Genomic DNA, 19,157 nt, shown 5'->3' with positions numbered 1-19,157 from the left:
TTAGCTTACTAAGACGTTTTAGGACTTATTGTGGTGTATCATTTTATTTTTATTTTCATATTACATTTACACATATGTGTCTATCTTTCATATTTACACATATAACATGCACATATACTGACAGACTTTGGGGTGGATATATATTTATAACATATTTCCATAATAATAAACTTTATAACAAACTTTATTAATATGGCATTTTCCCTAAAGTTACAAAGTGCTTCTGTAAAGAGAGAAGAAATTATACAGCTACAAAAAACAAGAGAAAAACAAATACATCATGAAACAGAAGTAAGTTACATGAAAATATTGACCTAATAAAAAGAAAAAAACACATCAACATATCAAACATTCATAAAGGTTTTCCAGATAAAAACATTTTTTCAGAAGAGTTTTACAACAAACTAAAGATGCAGCCTTTCTCATCCCAGTGGGTAGAGTGTTCCACAGTTTGGGGGCTCTTGCAGCAAAGGTCTGGTCAACTTTTGTCACCAGCCCAATCCTTGGAATAACCAGCAGAACTCCCTCCACTGATCTAAGTAGATTCCTAGGCACATATGGGGTTAATCAGTCCTTGATACAATTTGGAGTGAGGCCATTTGATGCTTTAAAGGTGACGAGTTGAATTTTAAAATGAATCCGGAATGTAACAGGCAGTCAGTGGAAGTTTGCAAGTATTGGAGTGATGTGTTCATGTCGCTTAGTGCCAATTAACATTCGTGCAGCAGCGCTCTGTACTAGTTGTAGTCGGTAGAGGGAGCTCTGACTGATGCCAGCATAAAGTGCATTGCAATAGTGCATGGTGAAGTGTGCATAACCTTGTGTAATTTAGTTACAAGAATGGTCTGATTTTGACAATCTTTTTGAGTTGAAAAAGACATGACTGGACAACATTTTTGACTTGTGCATCAAAACTAAGATTTGTATCAAAAATAACCCCAATTCTCACAGAATGCTTGATGTTTCTGGTCAATGAATTAAGCTTATTGTGAAAGAGGCTGGAAGAGGCAGCATTTGTAGGACCAAGTATTATGACTTATCATTATTGAATTTTAAAAAGTTCTAGGACAGCCAAATTTTAATATCACTGAGACAGGCAAACAGTTTATCAAAGCTGCTGGGGTTATTGGTTTGAAGCGGGACATATAGCTGTGTGTCATCTGTGTAAGAGTGGTGGGAGATACCATGGTTCTTAATGATCTGGGTGAGAGGAAGCATGTATATTGAGAATAGTAGAGGGCCGAGGACAGAACCTTGAGGAACACCACAGTTAAAATGGGTAGCAGAGGAAGAAGCATTTGCTATGACAACAGAGAAGGTTCTATTGGAGAGGTTTGAATGTAGTAGATTTGGAGCAGTTCCCTTAAGACCAACCAAGGTTTCTAGACCATGCAGGAGAATGGAATGATCAATTGTGTTAAAGGCAGAGTCTGAATCCAGAAGTACCAGAACTGAGTGGTCACCTCTATCAGCTGTTAAAAGTAGATCATTTAAAACCTTCATGGGGGCAGTGTCTGTGCTACGGCAAGATCTAAACCCTGACTGATCAAAAATGTCATTACTATTCATAAAAGATAGTAGCCTTTACATTATCACTCCAGTGCAGCTCAACTGGGAAATACTGTCCATTTCAGTCTGCTGAAGTCTCATATACACTTTTACTTTTACAGAATGAGGACTGTGCATCTTGTCTCCCATCCCTTCAACTGGATGCAGATTAGAAAGGAATCTCCTCATGATTAGTATGGACAAGAAAAATCATTAGATTGAAAAAGTGTTCATAAGGTTTTCTGAATATTGTTGACAGTGCTCGTTTACCACAAGAAATAAATACCTGTAGAAAGCAGCACAATAGTCAAATTGCCAATTAAACAATAAACAAATTTAGAACACTAGCATTTTGTAAGTGATACCTAAAAATCTAAATATAATAGCAACTGTGGAAGAAACCTTAATCTTCTCCTTTTTTAATAAAATGTTATTGTAACCCTGATAAAGGGGGAGAAAATGCTTTGACTGATAAAAAACAATTTGAACTTTAGTCTGTATCCAGGTTTTGCATCATGCAAGAATGAGGAAACTGCAGGAGGTGTCGTCTTGTTATCACAGCTCTCAGTCTGCAAACTGTAATAAGACGTTCTCATTTCAGCATATTTAAGATAATTGGTGTGAACAGAATGTTTTTTATGTCTTGAACTTGTGAGCAGGTTACCCTCTACATCAGTGAGGTACATTGTTATTCAGGCTTGAGCAGATTTGCAAACTGGACTTCTAGTGAGAACCTGTCATTTAGTTCTGCACCCTGCTGTTATGAGGAAAGTTAACACACAAGTAAATCAACCAGAGTGCAAAAAAATAAGGCAAACAACTGAGTGGAAAACTAACAAACAACCACTGTTTTTCTCGTGCAATAAAAAAGTGTAGTAACACCTGTGCTTTTATGACAAATCAAATTACATTTTTGAAAAAAAAAAAAACTAACACAGATATATCATGGCATATACATAGGTGTCCATGGACATTTTGAGAGGCAAACCTTGTTGGTGCCTTTCAAACAGATGAGGCAGCATCAGCCACTGAGAATGTAACAGAACCAGTTTGTTCTTTGCCAGCTTGGTGGCTGACTGCAAGTCAAGTCAAATCACGGAAATGAAGGATAAATGTGTTTTGCAGCTGATCTGTCACTCAGTTAGTGTGGGTGTAGACTGTGGTGCTATCTGATCTGCTCAATCACATATGCTACATGAAGTTCCAGGTAACAATAGGCTCATTAGTTTTAGACTCACACTCAGCAAAGAACAAACAAACTTCTGCTCTGACTGACTGCGGAGAGGAAAGGTGTGTATGTACATTTATATGTGGGGGGGTAGTTTGTTGAAACTATTTTGTCGCAGCTTGTGTAACATATTGTGTGGCATCTATTAGCATTAGGTGCGTTTATGAACAAAAATGCTTTACCTTTATACTAAGCCTGGAATTGACCACATGATTAAGTAGGCTACATGAAAGTCCTTGGTTATTAAAAAAAATATATATTTTTTTTTAATGTTAACATATTCATTTTCACTCAGTATTTTGTAAAAAGATTGGAAACAAAAAAAATTTACAAACTGACTATTTTTGAAATTCAACCAATGCTGAACATGTAATTTTACAATTTAAATACCACTGAATTAATGGCACTAAAATATTTTATTTTGAAAATCATTAACCTGAATTTATGTGGTCTATTTCTTCAAAAATTATCAAATGCGTTAGTTCAAGTTTTGCAAATATGAAAAACAAAATATAGGTTTTTGAGTGTTTTACCTGAATTTGTGAAGCCTACCAATACTTGAAATTACCTGCTTGAAATATCAAAGTATTTGCTTCTTAAAAGATTCAAAGCGTCATGGTTTTTCCTTTGCACATTTTGTGTTCAGGCATATCACATTCATTCCTCCTGCAGGTCAGCTGGCAATGGGTGGAACTTCCTCTAAAAGAGCCTTTTTTTGGCAAAAGAAGAAGTCGTCACCTGTGAACAAAACCTGGAGTCAACTGAAGGGGGCGCTACCCCATAAGAAACGCAAGAGGAAGAGTCTTATTGCTCTGGATAAACTAAACCTGGATAACCTGAGGAAGGAGAAGCATTCCCAGAAGAGATTCTCATTGCCAACAGACAAGAAAGAACCAATATCGCTGAAAAGACTCTCACTTGCCAACGTGAGGAAGGAATCAATTCAGACTGCCTCATCAAGAAAGAAGGACAAGGATGTAGGAGGGCTGGGAAAAGTAGGAGAGCAGATAAAAAGGAAATTTTCTCAAGAGCCTATGAAGGGGATCAGTTCTCAAAAAGAGGTTGTTCCTTCCTCTGTGAACCTGAAGGAAACGATCCAAAAAATGCAGCAAAAGAGTCCAAAAAGAAAGTCAATGAGCTCATGAGATCCATTCGTCCAACAGGATCCAAAGCAAATGGACAATTTAGAGCAAAAGAATCCTGAATTTGGTTGGAAGACAAAAGAAAAGACGTGAGGTCACATTCAGAGAAGAGTCAGAGAATATCATGCTTTCTTAGTTTTTAATGTCACAGTCAGTGTCATTGTCAGGTGATCATGGCTGAAAATGAGACACGGGAAACTGAAACACCTTGATGTCAGTTACACAGTTGTAACATTAATTAGCTGCAATACATTTACCATAAAGCTTCACATCACTTGTCACACTTCTCCTGTTTGCCCCGTCATGCTTAACAAAAAGCCATTTAAAATTTTTACACTTCTGGGTATAATCCTAATGAAAAATGCCTAGCTTTATTTCCCTTTATGGTGTATTTTAAGTTGCCTCTGATGACAAATCTGCTTAAGTGCACTAAATACTGTACATAATATCTATTACCATAATGTGATCATAAATAAAGTTTTGTATCACCAACAATTTACGAAGGCAAATAATTTCATTCCAGCATATAGACAATTTACATGACGCGAACACCACAGTGTTAGCAGCGTATAGTGACAAAAAATAATTACATTTTACAAAATAAAACCTGGAGGAAGGAGCAGTTTAAAGCATACAATCTATAAAAATAAAAACAAAAAAACTGTATATGATGATTCTTAACCACAGCAGAGGTTCCTCCCTTCAGTTGTGTGAAGGGGTAAATGTCTATTTTGGGGTAAAAAACTTCAAATATCCTACATTTAAAATTTTGTGACAATTTAACCAGAATCATAAACCAAAGATGATGATTCTAAATGATCAACAAGTAAATAGGGGAGGGGGCTTTAAAGAGAAATACTTGAGCCTTTACAAGATGCACTTTAAAACAGCGTTATGAATTCTAATTAAGGATAACGTTAATAAATGATTTAATAATGCTTTTAGACCAGTAATAAGCCATTACTATTAATAACCTTTGTTGCTAGGTTGTGACGTTGGTTGGTGTTTATCGTCTTTCAGAATAATCTGCTCTATTTTAATCTTTGTAGTTAGTTCTTTAATTGAAGTGATGGTCACGAGTTTAAAACTTAATAGAACACCAACAAAGTTGACATTACATTTGTAGTAAATGATCCATGAGGTCTTCAGTATTTTAATGATCAAACTAACTAACATTCATGGCACTACTGATAAACTTAATTGGTGGCGGGCAATTAAAAAAAAAAAAACTTGCAAAAGGTATGAGGCACATGCACCTGACATAACTCAGGCCTGAAGGCATATTGACTGACTGCAACCAGGAGGCCAAGAAAATGGCTGAATAGGGCTTAAAAAGGTCATTGGACGATACGTTTGAGGAAAAAGCAGCAACAGTAAATATTAAGTTCTTCATAAATGGATTTTGGTCTGGAGGCTTTGAAGCTTTACAAATGTCCAAACTGCCATAAGAAGTTATTCCTTCATGAATTTAAGAGCTTGTTACAACACTGAGCAAGTTTTTCACAACCTGGCAACCCAAATGTTGCTCCTAAGAACAGCCTATGAGTAATCAATAAAGCACTACACAATGATTTATTAACGACTAACAAATTTATGAAAGTATGGAGAAGAGTGGCACTGGGTCTCCTCCATGAGGTTCAGTGGCATCTGTGCAGTGTCTTATGAGCACATGAACCCTGGCATCAGATTTCAAGTGATTCTATACACACCCCGTTGTCAGTTTATTAGGTACACCGACCTATAACTAAAGCAGTCCTGTAATAAATCCTCCCTAAAAGTCAGTTTGTGTTTAAACTGTTCTACATAGGTGCTGATTCACCTGTAAGATCATTTTGGAGGGCTGCAATTCATTTATTCTATTTTACTGACAGGTGTTTCCATTATTTTGTCCAACCCATTTATATCAATGAGGGGAGGCTAAATAACGGAAACAGCTTTCTGTATAATGCAGCCTCTAAAATGATCATACAGTTGAATAAACATCTCTCTAAAGCAGTTACAACAAGAGCTGAACATTATAACCTGTGTGTCTAATAAACTGGCAAATGAGTACACACACACACACACACACACACACACACACACACACACACACACACACACACACACACTAAGCCAACTGTGGCACTCCAAAGGGCACATATTTCTGCTATTTAACAGTCCACACACTTTCAGTCATTTTTTCCTTTCACTGCCAACATGCTCCAGTTGTTCAGCAGCCGTCTGTGCTGCGTTAGGGGGAAAAAATTGGCAGGTTGTTTATGTCCAAACAGGAAATGTCAGCATCCCCCACGTTGTGTAAATGGCCCAGCGATGTGGAGTTTTCCTCTCTATGTCTGCCGAGTACAAATGAGCCACTTGCGTCCGTTTAAATTAGAAGATTTGTGCAACATCATCGGCCAACTGATACTAGATGTTCATCAAAAATCAACAGTTTTTGATCCTGCCACAACAGTCCGCCTGCTGAGGAGAAACAGGCCTTGAGGCTTGTTTATGTGTCCATACACAGATCTGTACATTTCACTGTCAAGTGTGTGCATGCTCTTCTTCTGTGTCTGTTGAAAGTTTATCGTTGCTCAAGTTAATTCCAGTTTTCTGAAGAGGCAGGTAAGTCTTCTGAGCCTTCGTGGATGAGAGGCGTCCCGTTGCTCTTCTCTACTGGCTCAGCAGTACGAGACTTATAGTTCTACAGACAGAGGTGGAGAAACAGACCAAAGTATGAGGGGAAGGGTTGAAATGAGGTAAAGGTGCAGCAGAAAGTAACAGGAAGTGAAAAAGAAAAAAAAAAGAAAAGAAAGAGAGATTGGGTTAGTCATGTCTAAATTAGCAAAACAAAGCTAAACCAGCTGAGATAAAACAAAAAAAAGTAAAAGATATGAAAGACAGTTTTAACCCCGATACTGTTCCCACACAGAACGACATGATTCACCAGTTTCACCAGGTTAATCACACGAAGGAGCGAAGTGAAGAGCAGACAGAGCAGGCAGCGGACAGACGTGAACAAACAAATCACAGCTGTAGGCAGATTTATACATTTATTCAGATTACTTTTAACAATGCGTGTACAAAAATAAACCCATTATAATATGAAAATGTTTCTGAACTTTCAAAACAATACCACAGTTTGCTTATATTTGGTAGTAAGTATGAACATGTTGATTTTTTAGAAATGTGAAAAAAAAGAATATAGTTTGACTATACTTTCATCCCTTTAACAGCTTCTTGAAATGGCATTCCCTTTAAGAGTACTTACACTTAATAATTTACAGTTATCCAGAAATATCTAACTTCCTTTTAATCATGAGTTACTGCATATCTTAGTATCAACACACAGTGAGGTCAAATCCATCTGACTTCTGCCTTCCCCTACAGTCCCAATGTCACTGACAAAAAAATGTGTGTAAAACGTTTCTGTGAATCATTGTACACAGTTATACACGCACGCGCACGCACATACACACACACAAAACAAAACAATCATCACTGCAATACTAGCAGCAATAACGGCTGCTTGTGCGTGCGTGCGTGCGTGCGTGCGTGTGTGTGTGTGTGAGTGAGAGAATGACAGTGTGCATGCCTCCAACATGCACACATGCCAGAGTAACAAGTCAGAGGAAATGTGGCAAGGAGCACAACCCACTCTAACTACGAGGGCACATCTGGACCGGTTTAAAGCTGTACTACACGAACACACACACATGCACATCAGCAAACAGCACAGAGAACACAGAAACCGTGCGCTTCGTGTAGAATGTAAAAATAAATGATCGCATGAGGCAACAGGGTATTTCCAGGCATTTGGGTAATGTGAAAAAAAAGAAAGCTTTTTATAGCACGAGGCAGCGTGAGCAGTGAGGCATCGTTTTATGAGATCTGAGTTTGATCGAGGTCGCTCTCCTTGATGTCGTGCTAAAAGTTTGCCTCACGCAAAGTTCGACATCCTGGCTGGATGAATGTACATGTGTGTGGAATTATATTAGTGCCACACTTCTGCGTGCACATTTGCACACACGCAAATTATGTTTTGTGGAGAAATTATTAATAATATTACAAGCAAAGAGCAATTGCAGCTAGTGATATAAACTTTACATACTGCAGTTTTTAGCTGAAACCAACAGTAACACTCTGCCAGGCCGAGTGACTGCACTGGAAACATCCAGACCACAGACCACAGGCTCGAGAGAGGGCAAGTGGTTACTGTTGTACCCTTATGTGAACCATAGCAAAATGCACTAATACATTTATTGGGCAAAGAAGTGATGTCTGTTTGCACAAAATAAATTAATGATAATTTCTCACCAAAACATAACTTATGTGTGTGTGCAAAAGAGTGTTTCTGTGACCACAATGTGAGTTCAGACAAAAATGTAATGCTGTGTGATGAAGGTAGAGGGGAAGAAATACATTACGCTCAACCAACGACAAAAACTGTATAACTGTAGTAAAGTCCAGCAATTAAGAGTCTGCACACCCAAATCAATCTGGATGCTGCTGTAATTCAATACGTCCATACGTCGATACTGACAATTTGATTATTACCAGAGATCACTGATGGACGATACGATCGCCTCCATATTTTTCACTCATAATGGCACATTTGACTGAAGGCCGGCGAGTCTGCAGCTGTGTGTGTGACTGAACACGCTGACACTGAAACAGAGTCAGAAAGAGCATGTGGTTCATTTGAGCGTGCAGAGTTCTTGCTGGACCTATGTACATACAAGTGTTGCGGGTTACCACATACACAACTGTGACACTATACAGTCTTCCCTACTGTTCGAATGGCGTTATGATCATGAAGAAATTTATTTTGATTGAAAGCGTGCAACAGGAATTGAAAGACAGACACACGCAGATCTGAAACTTAACAACATCTGACAATGTGTGAAAGGCATTCGTCAAAGACAAGCGATCTTTAACACGTTCACCACACAGTCAGTGTTTGGTATGTGTGACCTAAATAAGTGCTACATATATTTTCTGCTTTTGTGTTCTCACCAATCCACATGGTATGCGGCTTTTTGCAAGCGACAGTGAGCAGACTTCAGTACGTCTTTGAAGCAGCACAATGTGCATCAGACTCCAGGCAGTGCTGTTAGATATGTAGACGAAAAAAGCATCAGCCTGGGGTTTATAGTGTAAGGTTTTACATTCAACATAGTTTTACTCTTGTTACGTAATAAGCAGAAGCGTGTTTGCTTACATTTGCTCAAGCAGAGAATGAAAAGGAAGATTAACATTTGAACTGTGCTGACTTTACAGTTTTACTGCACATGACTCTTGTACACAAACTAGTCACTTTTAAATAATCAAACACATTTGCATCCAATGTTTTGTGAACAGTGGCTCTGCTTGTAATAATTAGTATTTGCTCGACTATTCTGTTAATGATTTTTAGAAAGAAAAAAAAAAAAGAAAAGGAGTGTGCAGTTTAAATTGTTCTGGATTTTATGTCGCCACACACCCAAAAGTTTTCTGCTGCAAAACGACGCTGACCACTGCGGCTAGAATTACCAGCTCGTGGTTGTACGCCTCCACCGACCGGTCAAGCTGACATATAGTCCCAATCTCCCCTTCCTGAGTCATAGTGTTGAATAATGGCCACATGTGTTTTTGTATAAACATTGTGATGTCACAGTGAAGTTGACATTTGACCATATGGATATAAAATGTCATCACTTCATCATTTTATCCTATTAGCCATTTGTGTTAAATTGTGTCATAATTAGCAGATGAATGTATGAGTTATGGCCAAAAATGCGTTTTGGGGTCACATTCATCTTGAACTTTGACCTTCAACCACCAAATTCTAATCAGATCATCCTTGTGTCCAAAAGGACATTTGTGTTAAATTTGGAGGGATTTCCTTGAGGGGTTCCTGAGATATCGCGTTCACAAGGCCAAAAACCGTGTTTTGTGAGGTCACCGTGACCTTGGTCTTTTGAGCTACGGATGGACGGACAACCTGAAAACATAATACATCCCGCCCTGGTTTTTACTGGCACGGAGGCATAAAGAGGAACTTCATGGAGCATGAAAACCTCAGCTCAAAACTGAACAAGAAAACACAGGGAGAAAAAGTTCTCCGAACTCAAGCTCATCATGACTGAGTTTCTCTGGCCACTTGTGAGAAACAAAAAACTAGTTTTGAACACAGCACTGACATATCATCACCTTTTGAGTTGATATGGTGAACTGGTTCGCAGACAGATGCTTATATGTGTATGTCCTTTTATGTCAGCTGTTCAATTTCTTAACTTTCTGGTCTCTAGCAGCTGCTGAGGGAAACATCTGTCTCTGTAGCTGCTGAACGCTCCACTGTCACTTTCACATTGTCACATTTCATCTGATACATGTCATTGTGAAAAAAAAAAAAAAAAAAGTTGATTAAAGCCGCTTTAATGGAACTATTTTTTCAAAATCTGATTTGCATCTGGATGTTTTTACTTTTCAATAATCAAATTTTACATATTTTTTTGTGTTCAATGATTTTGGGAGTTTTAGGAGCGAAAGGTAAAACTGAAAACAACGAGCAGCACTCAAACACAACATGAAGTTGTTAAGTCGTGCCGGGTCGTCAGTTTTTCGTAGCATACTTTTTCAAAGTGTTTGATTGGAGGTTGTCATGGTCGTACTATGTGGCGAATAGATAATGATTGTCATTGGACTACAGTCAGTGTGCTCTCAAAGGTTTATAATTTACAGTCCTTAGTGCGAGTGGTTGTTTTGTTTGTGATTGCTGTCTTCTTTGTCGTTGCTCTCAGACAGTACCTCGTGCTCCAGGGTGTTAAAGTGAGCTCCAGAGTTGCCCTGGTGGTTGCTGCTGCGCTGGAACAGGCAGCACAGGATGTCCTTGAAGGTCCTTCTCATGTCTTTGTCCCTGAAGGAGTAGATGATGGGGTTGACGAAGGAGTTGCACTCGGCAAGCACCAGGCAGTACTTCTCGTAGCGTAGCACCTTACACCTTTCACAGCCCAGACCGTCGAGCAGCAGCACGACCAGGCCGGGCGTCCAGCAGACCACAAAACAGCCTGCAGGGGATGGAGGGTGGAGAGGGAGATCAAGGATACAGGAGGTCATTACAAGACTTGCAGCAAGATTGGAAAACAACAAGGAAAATCACAGATAAAGAAGGAGTTATTCAGAGGAAAGAAAATGAACAGACAGAGTCGTAAAGAATGTGAAGAAGTACAAGTAGGGGGTAGCTAAGGGAGTAAGGGAATGTACTGTAAATTCCTCTGTAGACAATACACACACACACACACACACACACACACACACACACACACACACACACACACACACGTCAGCATGTGGACTGGGTTTAGTCTGTATGATCACATTTCATTATGATAATACTCGATTAGGCAGCTCAGGAATTCATTATGTCCACACATGCTCAGCATGTACAGGACTAATACATGCACACGTACAAGCTACAGATGGAAATGTGAAAACAATGTGATAACACACTCTCACAAGCACAGTGTGCAATGCATTCATCAGCCTCTGACTATAGTTTCAACTGTTACAGCTACACGTCTCAAGGTCAGAAGCTGAAGTCGGTCCTCTCAAACATAGAAACACAAGATAACACACCCTCCGAGCGGTGTCATATGGGCAGGAGAGAAGCTGTTTTTTGTCACAGTAACTGAACTATGCGGCTCCCTGTCAGGGCATGCTCAGGGTTTTCCTCGCCCTCCTCACATGCCAGAGGTGCTGAATCCTGGCTGCTGAGTGACGGGAGAAAGACGTGTAACATTTTTTAAAACTTAAGAGGAATTTAATCAAAAGTTCAAAATGCAAGGGCAGAAGCAGAGGAGGCTGGGAGAAAAAAAATAAATAAAAAAGGGGGCCAGAGCCAGTTCAGCATAAAAACAAGGAATCGGTGGGAGACGGAGGGATGAGAGAATGTGTGTTGGGAGGAAGTTTGGTTTAACAAGTACAGACAAGCCAAGAGAGGAGCCTGCATGGCAGCCTGTACATACTTGTAACAGGCTGAGGGGGTTTTTATTCAGTGAAGATTCAGGCAAATATTCCCCCTGAAACCTGCTTCCATCTTTTCAAATGAGCAAAACACAAGCGGCGCAGGGTCTGTACAATCAACAGCCCCAAAAATCACATTTCAACCACCTTGTTACTGTCAGCGATGAGGGCTTACATGAAGAGAACATAACCTGCTCAAGTTAAAACCCCCCTCTCATCTCTGTGGTTTGTCTTCAGGTGCTTAAGGCAAAGTTCTTTTTACACCAGTTTTCACTTTATTACTTAAGAAGAAGCTGATCACTTCACACCCAAAGGCTGTTGTGTTTCCTGCTGCAGACGATTGAGGTGTTATACATGATAAGCTTTTATCTACACCTACGGGTTCAAACAGAGTTGAAGATTTTTGACTGAACGACCTGAAGAGTCCTGCACACTGATCGATTTTACTCGACGAAGGTCAGAGGACGGAAGCGTTGATCATAAAGAAGAAGAAAAATGCAGAGAAAATAGTTTGTGATTGTGCGTCAGAATCCTTCAATGTTAGTTTAGTATTGTTGAATTAAAAACAAATAAATTCACAGTTTAAAAAAAACATGTGAATAAAATGGATTTGTGCATGAGGCTGGACAACATGAACTTAAAGGTATAATTAATTGTAATATTTTTCTTGGTGTATATTAAAATCTTATTAAATACACCCGCTCAAAGGAAGCTCAATTAAAACAGTGGATGTTGTATTAATTAAAAAAATGGAAAATGTCATGAATTAAGACTCTTAATAATATTTAACATACTCAGTATTTAAGAACTCCTTCAGGAAGTGGTTTACTAAAATATAAAAAATGTCCACCACTGATGACGACTGAGAGATGTGGCACTCGACTTTCTCTGGTGACAGAGCCCAGTCAGACAGTGAAAGTGTGTGAGTGTGAGTGTTTGTGTGTGTGTCTGTGTGTGTGTGTGTGTGTGTGTGTGTGTGTGTGTGTGTGTGTGTGTGTGTGTGTGTGTGTGTGTGTGTGTGTGTGTGTGTGTGTGTGGCCTCACCCAGGATCATGGAGACGGTCTTCATCAGGTTGAGCACCGTCTCCTTGTATCTCATCTGGGAGGTGTGCTGCGACATCTGCTTGCTCTTGTGCCTCACGTAGACAAATATCCGGGTGTAGACGGCCACCATGATGGAGAAGGTCAGCAGATTGAGAAGGGCCCAGAACACCAAGTAGCTGCGGCTGTACATCGGGGCCATGGTGGAGCAGTTCGGCAGGTCACAGAGACAGTGCCAGCCCATGGTGGGAACCAGGCCCATGACTATCGCCACCAGCCAGATGAACAGCATGATGATGAACACCCGCCGGGTGCTCATCTTGCTGTGCAGCTGCATGTTGAAGATGGTCTGGTGGCGTTCCACCGCCACGGCCAGGAGGTTGAGGACGGAGGCTGTCAGACTGGTGTCGATCAGCCCCTGTCGCACAAACCACTGGTGCTTGGACAGCTTAATGGTCCAAGGACCGGTGTGAAACATCAAGTGGAGGTAGGAGATACCTGGGAGGAGGAGAGCGAGGATTTTATTACAGAGAGGTTTTAAACAGAGCAGCAAGACACTTAGAGTTTGTCCCAGGCCTGTTTCACATCTTCACATGCAACATGAGGAAATGATGAATAGAGACAATTTAGCACAGCTCTTCAGATACCTGCCGTCAGTACAAGCTCAAAAAGGAGGTAAAACTTTGTACTGATGGTTTGTATTTGCAGCTTTATCAATTTCACTATTAAGAAACATTAGATTTTAAAAAGGTCCTATTCAGTTTCCATTAGTATGAAACCACAGCTGCAGCTGCAGAAGCAGTATTTAGCAGTATAAGGGACAATGGAGTAATTAGGAGATCTTATACACCGGGCCTGCAGGTCTGGAGTATTCAACCCTCATTTCTTTTACTTATGAGTGAAGCAGGTCCGGCCCTGTGAGGTCAACACACACTAGAGGCATGTGATGAGCCAAAACACCCATCACCACTGTTTTCTAAACTTGCATATCAGCAGCATCTTGACATACAACACTGCATTTACCAGCCTCAGTATTGTGAAAAAGATAAGCAGCTGTTTCTGTCGCGACCTCAGACGCCACAGGTTTCAACAGAAACGCGACAGTCATGTGACATTATGTGACGTCAAATAGTGCAAAAATAAAAAGTGCAGACTTTCTTGTTGTAATTTTAACATAGTTTATGGCAGAGATGTTGAGTGTGTTCCTTCTGTCACTAATCACCTTTATTATCAACCTTGTGAACTCAGCAGTTAAACCTCAGAGTTCAGAGCAGCGCTGTGCTTTCTGTTGAACTGTAGCAGCACTGAAACTTAATGTCAAACACCTCAAAATATCAAGTGTTACAATGCAGTTTAAACTGGGTTTATTGTATATTTATATCATTTGTAGTAGATGCAATAATAATGTAGCAGCTCATGCAGTAAAACGACTGTACCTGAGAAGAGGTCTGCCAACGCCAGGTTACCCAACAGGTAGTAGATAGGAAAGTGAAAGCGTCGGTTTTTTAAAATGGCCCCTATGACCAAAAGGTTGGAAAAGATGACAATGAAGCAGACCGTCATGCCCAGCGTGACGATCACATAGTCACGTTTGCGCCAGTGGTCGCTGATGTTCTTGCCGCTCTCCTCATAGAAAAATTTGACAGAACGGTTGAAGTAGCATCCCTCTTTGTCCTCGGTCACCGTATCCATGTTGAGATATGTGGCGGATGTGCGATCAGAGAAGAGTTGAGGAGGAGGAGGAGGAGGAGGAGGAGGAGGGAGACGAGAGCCGAGGTGCAGACAGGAAGCAGAGGGGGAGGACTAGGGCGCCATTCAGACTCGCCCTGTCTGGTGGGCTGGAGATCGGCATGCCATCAGCTGGACAGGTGAGGAGGGGAGGGATCCAGGTTGAAGTCTGAGCTGACTGGGACACCAGGGTCACGTCTCCAATCTGCGGAAGAACGAGTTATTAGTTTAAGGACACAAACACAACCATTAATGCACGACTTCAATCCAAAATTAGTAATAAACCAAACTTATTAAATCACAGTCATGACAAAGCTCTTACAGAACCACATGTATGCAGACTGTAATTTTGAATTAATAAACTGCATGAACTCCATATGTTTCCACTGACAACAGCTCCAACAACCAATGATATTTAACCATCTGGACATTTAACCGGCCAATTAGCATACAGTCCAGTTCAGAGGCTAATAATAATAATAATAATACATTTTATTTATAAGTGGCTTTCAGGACACTTTACACAGCTAATAAAAACACCCAGAAGCCTAAACAAGATGGACAGTGTATATCAATATATAACCTACCACTGGAACAAGTTAGCATTTGATCTGTAGGTGTCTGTTACTACAAGGGAAACTACCTGAACCCGTCAGCAGCAGAGATTTCCTTTGTTCTGTCGTCATGTCACTCTCAGAATTAGTGTCAGAAAAAGTCTTGACTAAAAACCCTCGCTCTTTGCTTACAATAATTAACATCGTGGCTCAGCTAACGCATGTATTTCACCAACCTCGTCACCCGAACAGAGTGAATCACCGCGGCCACCAAATCATTTTTTTTTTAAATCTTCACACACCCTAATTTGGATGTGAGACAAAATGCAGCACTACAGATTGTGATTTGCTTTATTCCATTAAAAAAACAAGGATCGGCGCCAACACTGATTCTTCAGATCGGCTCGGGACATCTGGGGTTTAAGAAATGACACAATTACTGACATCATCTTGGGCACCAGGACACTGTGATGAGAATTTTCCACTGTTTTCTAATGTGTTAAAGTTCAAACAATTAATAAAGAACATAACTGATACAAATTATTATTATTATTTAACAATAAAACTTACTAAAAAAGGAAATATCAAAGTAGTAAAATATAAAAAGGACATTGGCACTGATGCTTTTTTAAATAATTATTTTACAGTCAATAAAATAATGTGGTAAATCGGTAAGATAAAGCAGTTCAGACCATTACTGTTTACTGTGAACCCCAGTGGCCTGAATACACACAACTAACTAGGTTTACATAAGCACATGCTGCCTTCCACTAATGTATTTTACTGTTTTAGTTGTTTTTCCTCGAATGAAAAAATACACTTCATGTGAGGGAAATATAACACAAAGCTGACGTGTTCACAAAACCTTGATCCACATAAACCTGAAAATCTTGATTAGCAGCCATTTCCACGATCATGTTACTGCGGAGCTTAACAACAAACATCGACAGAGCCCGACAAGTCACAACAGGGACTTGCGAGTCTTTATGATGCTGTAATTAAAACCAACCACAGCTCAGACCAGAGATCAGCACTTCGCTTCAAGACACGCATGCAAAATGTGGCCAACAACAACGGGCTTCAATCCTCTATTTACGGTAAACTTGTACAGGCTGCTTGTTGCGAGTGTTGAGTCAACAACACTCCCTCACACATTCTCCATTTCCCTGCGACAGCCAGCGCGGCGACACACACGCACGCACGCTACCATCCACTCTCAGCTCAACTCTCCCAACAATGGAAAGAGCGGAGCAGCTCCCTGCAGCAGAGACACACCTCACAATTACACAATCCTGCTATGTAACTCAATCTCAATCCAAACATGCACACACACACACACACACACACACACACACACACAGGGAGGGAACCTCAGTGACCCACTCTCTTACTAAGGGTGTGTGAAGAGAAATGCCAAATCAAAAACAGAAAAATTTGGAGAGAGGAGGAACTTTAGAGGCTCGGGAATGAAATGATGGATGAGAAACATTTGCTAGAAAAGGCTTTGAGTACAGCAGCGATGTTGAACAGTTGAGGAAAGTTGAAAAAAAACAATTAATATAACTATGCCGTATCTTAAACTGGTGACATATTGATCTTGTAAGCAATGTCCCAGAACACCCACACATAAATGAGCACTTTATTCATAATTAGTTTGTTCTTTGTTTTTCTAAGTCGCTCATTTATTGTCTTGTCTCTGTATTTTAAACAGTTTTGTGTTTACGTCCGGCTTAATTTGTCCTGGGGAAAAATAAAGTCACAACTGAACTGGAAAAGTGTAACGAGAGAATGTGAAAGGACAGAAAAGTCAAAACGAAAGTAAGTGTTGGGTGAATAGAAATATGATAATGAATTAAGTGTGTTTGAAGTCTGTGCGTTCACATGTGTTGACACCCGCCAGACAGGTTCTGAACCGCACTGTGAGCAGAAGAGTGAGAGTGTCTTCCATTTCTCTTCAACACCTCCGTCCCCGACTGACATGAGCCGTGAGTCAACCATTAAAACCAGGGGCTAACACTGAAAACCACACAGATTAGTCATTTTCATTCCGTTGCTCCGTTTCGTGACCTAACTGTGACATCATCTCGCAGCTTTACAATTCATTTCCACAACTGTCCCTGTGTACACTATCACTATCACCATCTTGTGTTTTAAAATCGTGCCTCAGATTTACGCCGTTAATGCTGTACTTGTTAAAAACACAAAAAAATGATCTCAAGCGGAACTCACACCGAAAGTGTGTGACGCACATCCTAACATCTGCACCCACTGTCACACCAGTGGACCAGGGATGCAACAGTCCTTTGCAACCAATTTCTGTTCTTATGCTGATTCCAGTGCCTCAACTCAGGACCAGGGTTTGGCGATACTTGCTGAAACGCTTCATTCTCCTTATTTGGCCAAAACCTGATTCCCTGATTCGGATCGCTACCTGCATCGATACTAATCCAACGGATCTGATCAGGGAATTCTTAATCTTGATGTACAGTGCCACATGACACGTCAATTTGCCAACGTTTGAAACAGCTACTGTACCAGGACCACTTATTTTGTCTGCATGAGGCTTATGGTCTGTGCTTTGGGCAGATGCAGATAATGTACAATATATTAAGAGCCACAGATCTAACAAACCTCTTCACATATTCATCATAAGAGGGCGTTCGGCCTCAGTTGTTGACTGTACACTAGTTGCATTTCAGTGTGCACCTGGAGGCTAAAACACACCTTCTTCAACTGTTGCAGTCAAGGTTGCAAACAGGGAGCCTGCAAAGCCATCGAGTGAATCTGAATAATCTCTGTGCCAAAGGTCACAACTGACAAAGGCTACAGCTCACAGGTAACAAAAAAACAACAAACTTCCAACTGCCAGGGTCTAAAGATCAAGACTGAAGCTTTTTTCATTGAGTCTGACGCTGCTCAAAAGATTTTCAAATCCAATTGAGACACACAGACCTCGTGTCAATCACTTTCGAAACACTAAATATCATGTTTGTAACCTATTTTCTATGATTTGTCTTGATGCTAAGCTAAGCTAAAAACTGGAAACAATGGGAAACAGCTCATCTGCACAAAAACATATGTAAACAGGATTTAAGCTTTGTTAGTTTCCACCGTTAGTGCTCAGCGATCTGTCAACGTTAGAGCAAACTAATGTGTAATTGTTATACGTGTATCAAGGCTATCACTTTTCATATTACGTTTGAACATGTAAGTGCATGAGAGCGTTCGGAGTAGCCTGCTTTATGGTCCAGCAGAGGGCGCTCCTAAAATTCACTATCAGCCTGACCTCCTGCACCTGCTGCCGACTTATCAGTTAATTATACATAAAAATGTAGGAGGACACTCGTGAGCAAGATCACGCTCATCAGATAATCACGACACAGGAGCATCAGGGAGATAGTGTGCGGAAATATTCTTAGTTCCTCATCGTGGATGTAAAAAGCGCCTCCTTAACTTTACAATGACAACAAATCTGAGGACTCACCTTCTGGCACGCCTCCCAAGTAAGTCTGCGAATGCACCAGAAATATCAAGGAGCAGCAGCAGGTGTATAACCACGACAGACCGCCTCCGCTCTTCACCAGACTTAACGTCAGGACTCCCGTCAGAAGCTTGTAAAGATGCCATCACAGATAAGATAAGAAGCACCAATTAAATACGAATATATGTGACCCGGTTGTTTGACACCACATGGGCAAATATAGAGTTTATAAAAGGTCGTTCAAACTTCAAGCACTTTTGCATATCCCTCCACAAGTCCACTGAGGTGCTTCCACTCTGTGTGGCTCTCAGGATCTGAATTTGCATGACTGTGCGTTTTCATGCATCATGTGCCTGTGTTTGTGTGTCAATGGACTGGGCTGAATCAGTAAACACCAGTTTGAATGCAAACTAGTCATTACCAGAGCAGCCACACCCGAGTCCCCCCCC

General features: G+C 40.5%; 1 protein-coding gene and 1 long non-coding RNA gene across 2 annotated transcripts in view; one reads left to right on the top strand and one right to left on the bottom strand.

The window, feature by feature from the left end:
- The first annotated feature begins 2,707 nt into the window (after positions 1-2,707).
- Positions 2,708-4,413, top strand: LOC147817681 (uncharacterized). Its single transcript, XR_015436150.1, has 2 exons — positions 2,708-2,838; positions 3,449-4,413. It is a non-coding gene; the product is annotated as an uncharacterized LOC147817681 (long non-coding RNA).
- Positions 4,041-19,157, bottom strand: part of LOC111673433 (lysophosphatidic acid receptor 2-like) — a 17,807-nt gene continuing 2,690 nt past the window's right edge. Inside the window, exons 2-5 of the mRNA XM_023431193.2 lie at positions 14,382-14,878; positions 12,949-13,443; positions 10,690-10,949; positions 4,041-6,604 (exon numbers count right to left, since the gene is read on the bottom strand). Coding sequence (XP_023286961.1) covers positions 6,500-6,604; positions 10,690-10,949; positions 12,949-13,443; positions 14,382-14,637 — 1,116 coding nt within the window. The 5' untranslated portion in view covers positions 14,638-14,878 and the 3' untranslated portion in view covers positions 4,041-6,499. The remainder of the gene's footprint in view (positions 6,605-10,689; positions 10,950-12,948; positions 13,444-14,381; positions 14,879-19,157) is intronic.

The sequence above is a fragment of the Seriola lalandi genome, unplaced genomic scaffold (genome assembly GCF_002814215.2).
Source record: "Seriola lalandi dorsalis isolate HSWRI2012SDOR001 ecotype SW California unplaced genomic scaffold, Sedor1 jcf7180002054918, whole genome shotgun sequence".
NCBI classification, from domain to species: domain Eukaryota; kingdom Metazoa; phylum Chordata; class Actinopteri; order Carangiformes; family Carangidae; genus Seriola; species Seriola lalandi.
This window is presented reverse-complemented; position numbering and strand designations above follow the sequence as displayed.